The sequence below is a fragment of the Gekko japonicus genome, unplaced genomic scaffold (genome assembly GCF_001447785.1).
Source record: "Gekko japonicus isolate JY-2015 unplaced genomic scaffold, Gekko_japonicus_V1.1 scaffold1185, whole genome shotgun sequence".
In the NCBI taxonomy this organism is placed as follows: Eukaryota; Metazoa; Chordata; class Lepidosauria; order Squamata; family Gekkonidae; genus Gekko; species Gekko japonicus.
In genome coordinates, this window is record NW_015166458.1 from 26,791 (window position 1) to 35,407 (window position 8,617).

The following is an 8,617-nucleotide window of genomic DNA, read 5'->3' on the forward strand; positions in this document are numbered from 1 at the left end:
ATCTATTAATCAGCCCTGACCTGGATGGCCCAGGATAACCCAATCTCATCAGGTCTCCGAAGCTAAGCAGGGTTGGCCCCGGTTAGTACTTGGGAGGGACACCACCAAGTAAGTCCAGGATCACAACGCAGAGGCAAGCACTGGCAAACCAACTCTGGATGTCTCTTGCCTTGAAAACCCTACAGGGTCGCCGTAAGTTGTCTGTGCCTTGATGGCACTTGCACCACCAATCTCCTACAGCTGCAAACCAAGACCAGTGTGCATCCTTCTTCAGGCAAAGAAGAAGAGAGAAGATAATGTATATTCTCCATTTAATCTTGCGGATCAAAAATTGTCGACTGCCTATTTCTAAAGGCACAACGGTAAATTAATCTGAAATCAGTTTGGTGTTCTTGCTGCATTATGGGAGAAACTTAGCACCAACGTGTTGTGAGCCCGAAGATACAAAGTGAAACTTGGAGAGATTTGTGACCGGCTGCAGCTGTCCCGCTAGCAGAAAGATACAACACACTTCTTAAGGTAGACGCACCAGTGTCTAACACCAGCAATACACCATCAACTCCTATTTGAGGCCTTCATTCTGGGCTTAAGAATCTAGACTTTGCTGAGTACTACTTTTAGGTCTACAGCTGCACTCCTAAGCAGATCTACTTAAAAGTACATTATGAAATTCAGTGAGACCTTTGAGTAACCATGGCTGAGAGGGGGCTGTAGCATCCACAGGTGCCACTGGTGTTTCCCCCAGGGTTGAATGAGAAAATTCCAAGCATGTGCCCAGGTTCCCATTACTGGATCATGGCCCTTGGCTTATAGTGTATATATTTTATACAGTATTTTGTGCTCTGTACCTTTTCAGTATTTATTGCTGGGGTTGGTTTATATATTCTGGTTTTTTTAAGTTTTATTAAAGCATTTGCAACATAACCAGTGTTTTTCTTCAACTTTGCTACCTCTATGAAATATAAACAATAGGTCAAGTGCAATGTTCCCTCTAAGCTGTGGAGTCTTGTGAGCTACTGGCATTGAAGCTGTGAGCGAGTGATTTGACTGCTGCATAAATTAGTTTGCTCTAGAGCCATCCTCCCTGAGCTAAGAGAAAAATGTGTGAGCCAGAGGGTAAAAAACTGTGAGCTAACTCACACCCAACTCAGCTTAGAGGGAACACTGGTCAAGTGTTGTAGTTGATACTTTGGGAAGCAGGGGACACAATTCCTTTTCTTATTTGGCTTGTTCTCTCTAACTCCTGAAACCTCCTGCCAAATTCCTCTTCCAGTACTATATGTCTGAATAAAGCAGTGTTGTAGCGTTCTTGACTGAGAATCTGAATTTTCCCTCAGATTAGTTTTAATGTATCTTAGAGAATGGGGTCCCTCTTCTTTTTTTCTAGAGAGAGAAGTACTTTTCTGACAATTCCCTGACAGAAATCTCTGACTCCCAAAGTCTCTTCCCTTAGAAGCCAAACCTTTTGGCTACTGATCCAGACATTAGATTTCAGACAAAGACCAAAAGCCAAATGAAACCTTTCCCTCCAGATCAGATATTTTATTTCCTCTCTAAGCTGATGCTGGTTAATCAGAGAGTGAGTAGAGCAGCCAATCACATAAACTTTCCAGGGAAGATTAACTCTTGAACTCTCTGACACAAGCAGCATTTTGAAAAAGCCTGCTTTTCTATGCAATCCATCACAGCAGGCTTGCTTGCATAGGGCCCAGGAGAAAGAAAATTCAAGCACAAAACATGCAGAACATAGCATTGCTGTATTTACTCCTTTCCCTAGCTTGAAGACAAAAATCTGACCATCTTCTGCAGTACTGATACAGATCTTTATTTGCATGCATTAACCATTACGAGATAGGGGGGCATGTGAAGGCACCCGTTTCTTCCAATGACACAAGCACTAGAACGGGGAAGTTTAGCCCACCTCCCCTTTCAGCTTCCTGTTTCACAATACAGTTGCTTGTCAAGAAGCTTTCTGCACAATGGCACCTCAATTATAGTGGCAGTCCAGCACTAGATCGCGATGGCCCTTGACTGCCACGCTTTGAGGCGAAATTAGTAGGCACCAGCTGGAATCTGGATAGTGCAATGCAAGAGGGTTTTGGTTCGTCTTTGCTGCTTCCTTCTCATGCAGTATGGGAAAGCGGTGGGTGGGTTGGTGGGTGGGGAGAGAAAATCAGGGTTGTGTGTCTTTGCTGCTTCCTTCTCATGCAGATGGGAAAGCGGTGGGTGGGGAGAGAAAATCAGGGTTGTGGAAGAATAACTTCACAGTATGTAGGTAACTGTAAACCAGTGGCACTCTGTCTATGACAGGAGAGCCATATGTGGCTCCTTCACATGCCATCTCCAACTCTTCGAATTTCAGTTTCTGGGTGTTTTGCTTTGCTCCTCTTGACATCAGGCATAAATACATGCAGCGGATAAGTTAGTGGAATTTAATTTTGGTGCAATGAAAATTTGGTTCGTTGTTATACACTTCTTGATGTGTGTGTTTGGTAGGTTATTGCACAAAGCATACAGTAGCCATGCGGCTCTTTTGGGTGATGGTGAGAGCGTATGTATTTGACTAAGCCCCATAGTGAGTACCACCAGTGTTCCCCCTAAGCTGTGTGTGTGGGCAGCTGCTCAGCAGCATTCTGGAACCACACAGGTTCTTGCACGGCCCCTTGCGCATTTTAGGATTACAGCAATTATATTCTGCTCAGGATGTGAACTGCTCATTAGAGGGAACATTGAGTACCAGTGCTGTGAACTCTGGGATTCTGACCGCTTCTCAGTTTAAAAAGTGCTCAGTATTCTATACTCAGTACTCACTGGGCCATTCTGAGCGATGGATACATCTTTCTCATGTTTATGGACTTCCACTCCACCCTGTATGCCAGAAGAAGCAGAGTGTGCAGAAGATTCGACTTTGCCCTTATGACAGCAAACAGTTTCAGTGCCCGTGAGAATTGTCTAACATTACAGCAGCATACTTAATGCTGTCAAGACAGACTAAACATGTTCTTCAGAAGAGACTCGCGCTCAAGCAGACGTGCGTATGACACATTAAGCATGCTGCTGCTGCTACTGCAGAAAATTAAAACACAATTGCCGTTTTGGGCGGGAGTTGTGCATTTTAAGTTCACCAATAACGCTGCGGGGTGGCTCAAGTGGTTCAGATGCTGAACTGCAGGCGGTGGAAGGTCGGTAGTTCAGCAGTTCGAGACCCGAGTGTGCCACATGACGGAGTGGGCTCCCATTTCTAGTTCCAGCTCCTGCCAACCTAGCAGTTCGAAAGCAAGAAATTGCAAGTAGATAAATAGGTACCACTTTGGTGGGAAGGTAACAGCGTTCCGTGCGCCTTGGTGTTTAGTCATGCCGGCCACATGACCACGGAAACGTCTTCGGACAGCGCTGGCTCTTCGGCTTTGAAACGGAGATGAGCACCGCAACCCTAGAGTCGGATTCGACTGGCTTTCGAGCAAGTGAAACCTTTACCTTTACCTTACTAACGCTGCTAGCCGAAGGAGCACAGTGTGATTGAATGCAGCTTTGATAAAAACAGAAAGTGAGAGGTCCAGACACACAGTTCTTTACAAAAAAGAATTTTATTGTTGCAGCTAAAATGAGAACTGAAAGTCTGTATGAGAAATTGAAAAACTGTACAGTTTTACTGAAACTGTGAGGTCATCGCAGCGACGTACACAAAAGACAATATACCTGAAAATGTATTATACCAAAACATTTAGCTTGTTTTTTCCCCCAAATTTTATTTTTTTTAAAAAAGATTTCTATGGCAATCTGTAAAAAAGAAAGACCTGATGAGTAAATATTTGCTTAAGGCATATAGCAGAGCAGCTCACTAACTTTCTAACGAGTTTAAACATGGATTCTTTTTTTTCTCCACCCCCCCCCCAATAGGTTAACCAATACATCCACTTTGAAACGCTACTGTATATACACACCCAAACTACTACATACATATACAGGACATCAAAACAAAATGCTTACAGTTCAGCATTATAAGCCTTATACACACCTCACTGGGCTTCACTAGGGCATTCGACTGTGTGTTTTCACTGCAGCACATGTCTTCCCTTAGTTCAAACAGGTACAAGGCAAACAGTGACCCTAGTTAGCGCAAGAGGGCACAAGTAGCCAGAGAGATCTTTTCATTCTTCCTGACTGGTTGCAAATAAAGTACAATCGAGTCACTGTAAAACTCTGAGACACATTCTGAAATTCAACAGGTTCCCCCCCTGAGGAGGAAGAATGTTACAATTCATTCATCACCCACTGCTATTCCCAAGAGCTCTTATTTTCTCTCTCTCTCTCTCTCTCTCTCTTTAAATCACCTGATGTCTGTGGAAACAAAGAACATACTTTTTAAAAAAATCTCTTTGCTTCCAGAGGCCTTTGCAAAAAAGCTATTTGGGACCTCTGAAGCCAGGCTGAAGCACCTCAATTTTCAGTTGTTTTACTGCAGAATACTTATGTACATACATTGTGTGTATGTGTGAGGTGTGAATATGGCTTTGTATACATTCTGGAATGTCTGTAACTATACTTACTTGGCTGAAATATGTGGTATACAACCGGGTTATAACATGGCATACGTATAAAACTGAATAGAAAGTCATGCCAAGTAATTAGGCAAGATACAGGGTTCTGTTTTTTGTTGTTTTTGTTTTTTAAAAAAGAGGAAACACCGACCAACCTATTTGGCTGAACACCCTTGGAACCACGGCCATTTAAAATGATCAGGTCATGCAAGTATAAATCTGGGCACATCAGGAAGCAGAAATACAAGTTTCTTTTCAACCTTTCAAGCACACGGGGGGATTGTTTGTGTGTGTGTGTGTGTTTTATTTTAAATCAGGACACTTTTAAGAGACTCTGCATGCATTTGAATAAAAAATGGGGTACAAATGCTGCTTCTGAACAATACCCTACTAAGTGATAAAGAGACTGACGGGGACACAGCAATCACATACTGTATTGCAAATCACATGGATGAGCCATTATATATTATATCATGTTCTATACTCAGTATTTTTCATGTTTCCAATACTAGTAAATATTGACTGTTTAACAATATTCCTTTTCTTTCAAATTCTGATCTGACCCAACAAGTCTCACAAGTAATTTTTTTATAAGATTCCCAGTACTACCTGAGGATTTATTATTGTACTTTTGCGAAGCCCTTGATGTAAGCATTTTTTTTTTAAAAAACCCCAACCTCTTCACTATCCCTCTCTCTCTCTCCTCCAAAAGACCCTTAATTAATACCTAATTGGTTCAAGGACAAAAAAAAGAAAAAAAAGAGCCCCAGCTTGAACGAGTGCGGAGAACTAAAATAAATATGGAGTGAAAAGTATATAATGCAGTTTTTTTTTTTTAAAGGCCAATGTCTAAGTGCTATGTTAAGGAGGATACAGATTTTTTTTCAAAGCGCTAGTTAGCCACACATAAGCAGTTGTCATGGTTCTTTTCAAAACAGCCACAACTTTAATGAATGAAGTTGTCACTAATCTCAGCGTTATAGACAAAGTCGTCTTTTGATTTCTACAGCTTGCCCCCCATTTTTTTTTAAAAGAGGGTTTGACAGTGTTCAGCCTTACTCTCCCCAGCCTTACCATCATCTATCTGGCAAAAAAAAAAGGACAAATAATGCCCCCCCCCCCGGCCATGGTTCTAATTTCTGCTGCCTTTTAGCAGCTATGGCAAGTTAATCTCAGTTCCCACACAACACAATACCTCAAATCTAATGGAGCAACCTACAACAAGTAGGGCCACAGATCTCTTCTGAAGTGAAGTGACCTCACCTCCTTCCTGTGAAGATAAGTCGCAGACTTAAGCCTGGCTACTGAACAGTACTACCCTGAGCCAAACAGAAACCAATCTTGAAATCTCTTATTTCCTTTTTTTTAAACAAGCGCAACAAAATGCTGGCGCCACTAACCCAGAGCCACTTACATTCTGAAAGATGACTGGTTCTGCTGGCCGCTTCTATTCCCCAGCCTTAGGTACATGCAACTGATGGAGAAATACTCCCAATTATAGAGAAATACTCTGACACAGAGGAGCTACTTTGTCTTCTGAACGAAAGCCCTCCTCTCATTTTCAGCTTGAACACAAAAGCATTCTTCGCAGGGCAAATGCAGCACAAAATTTGCGTTTTACATTCCAAATCACTGGTGGGGGGAGAGACCTCGAATCCAGTTCTTTTGACAACAAGTTACCTGAAAAGTACTGGCAAATGCTAGGAGAAGTGTTCCGGTTGCATCTCTCGCCCCCGACTTTAAAGAAAACAGAAAGACGATGCTACAGTGCAACAGGTATGTATCGCGTGCAACAAAAGGGGCAACGGTGGAAGGAAGCACAGATCATCGTTTCCAAAGAGGAGGTGAGAAGAGGGAACGGCAGTAGCCTTTGACTTGGCCGGGCGTCCTGAGCAACCGCTGATGCCCATCGTGAGAGACTTGCAAGGAAAGCAACAACCTGTTTCAGAACTGACCAAGCAACGGATGGAATAGAGTTGTTACTACCTGCACTGCCATAAACAAACTGGGGGTGGGGGGAGGCAGGGTGCAGCCCACCAAGAGGTGCTACTTTTATAATCTCGGTCTGTTCAACTGGGGCTCCTAAGCAGCGGCGGCGGCGGCCAATTCAACTAACAGAGAGGATACGCAGAAGTGATTCTTCACAGACTTGAGCCCCCCGTCTTTAAAAGGCATCAAGGAAAGTGCTCTCCCTTTTCAAAATGTCATACATTCTTGGGTGTTTGTACGGGTAGTGGTGTTTGGTTTGTTTTTGTTTTTTAAAAAAACCCTAAATCATGTATTTGGTTACAAACACGTGGAGAATAGGAGCAAATTTTCACCTGTGCCTAAAAGTTCCTTTTCTGGAGAGAGAGAAAAAAAATGAAAATGAAAATTAAAAAAAAAACTGGTTTTAAAAATACTAAAAATAAAATAGAAGAACAACAATGTGTTGTAAACTCTTATTATTCCATTAAAAGTAAGGAAAAACAATTAAAAAAACACAAGACTTATTTGGCATATTCTCTGCTTACTCCTGAATATCTTAAGGCCCTGAGATTAGAATATTAAATTCTTGGGACCACAGGGCTAAAAATTAAACCCTAGTGCATCAATTTTTCTCTTTTAAGCCCTAACCAAAGTTCCAGCTTCTCAAAATTAAGAGACACTTCCCACTGGGACAAGGCTTGGATGCCCCCCCCCCAAGCTTTCTTTTTACAGAAACAGGTTTAAATGCCAGTCACATCACTGGCATTTCTGGGTACCGGCACTGATTATGTCCATCAATGAAAACATGCCCTGTAACAGAGGTACGCTCCAGCTGTGAGGACAGTGAACACACAGATGTTGACCAGAAATGGTTTCCAAGTGGCCACCGTGTTCTCCTCCTCCTCCTCTTCTTCCAGCTTCACCAGCTCTTCAGTGTGTGGTGAAGCGTCAACAGTTCTCTTCCTAAGCTCAGTGTCTTGACTAGTGCTGAGAGACAAGAGTAAATAGATTCTGATTAGAATTTCATTACTGTGGAGAAAGAAGCAACTATATGAGCCTGGGCAGACAAGGCATTTGGGTAGATATTTATTGTGCCCTTTGAACAAAGTTTGAGTCTAGTGGCACCTTTAAGACCAACAAAGTTTAATTCTGGGTATAAGCTTTCCTGTGCAGACACACTTCTTCATTACCTTTTGTTTATATTGTTAGGTTAGCCACTGTCCAGATCACAAAAACAACATGGCCCTTCTCTCCAGAATACTTAAAACCAAAGCTGGCCTCACCAGTTGTAATACCGTGTGTGCAGTCCGCGGTTGGTACACGACACCAGTCAAAGTCAAAAGACAGGGGTCAGATATATGACAGGGTAGTAAACAACAATTACTTGGTAGCAGACAGTCACGCTGATTTCAAGAGGAGACTTAGAATTTTGGTTCCTTGTTAACTCTGATAGTTCTGCCAACAGAAACCGCGGTACAAAGCCCAAAGTGAACTCTACGTTTTGCTCTCAATGGCAATAAGGAGAGGGGATTCAGAAGCCCAAGCTATCAATATTCCTTTAATATCCACCAGCATGGATCTGGGGAAGTTGCATCCTGTCTTCAAACATCTTGGCTTACCTCTGTGTGATGAAGGCAACTCTTTCTTAACATCTTGCATCTGGAGATGGGAATCCCGTCACCATCTCCCGTTCCTGCCTAGCAGTACAACGGTCTCGCCTATTACATTGATTCCCCAGACCTGAGACACTCTCCTATTCTTGCTTTAAATCTTCTTTTGACTTTAATGGGTGGAGCTGGTTTATCTCTTTGTACACCATGGATAGTTTCAAGCAGAGGTCATTTCGGGGGGGAACGCGGGGGAACACAGTTCCCCCGGGTGAGGTACCAGGGGGCGGGGCACATGACGAAGCCCCGCCCCCTGCTTCCAGCCCTCATTCAGCCAGGAGGAGGCAGGAGAAGAGGGAGGGTAAGTTGCTTCCTCCCTGCCTCTCCCCACCCCTGCCTGCCTGGGGCCAGGGAGGGCCTTCGCGGGGCTTCCTTGCACTCCCGCCGGCCTTGCAGGTCCACCGCCGGGCCCCTCATGGGGCTCGGCAGTGGAGCTGCAAG

General features: G+C 43.4%; 1 protein-coding gene across 1 annotated transcript in view; it reads right to left on the reverse strand.

Annotated features, from left to right (window-relative positions):
* Positions 1-7,077: 7,077 nt before the first annotated feature.
* PTPN1 (protein tyrosine phosphatase, non-receptor type 1) overlaps positions 7,078-8,617 on the reverse strand; it is a 28,886-nt gene continuing 27,346 nt past the window's right edge. Inside the window, exon 8 of the mRNA XM_015412049.1 lies at positions 7,078-7,496. Within this exon, the coding sequence (XP_015267535.1) occupies positions 7,304-7,496 (193 nt within the window). The 3' untranslated portion in view covers positions 7,078-7,303. The remainder of the gene's footprint in view (positions 7,497-8,617) is intronic.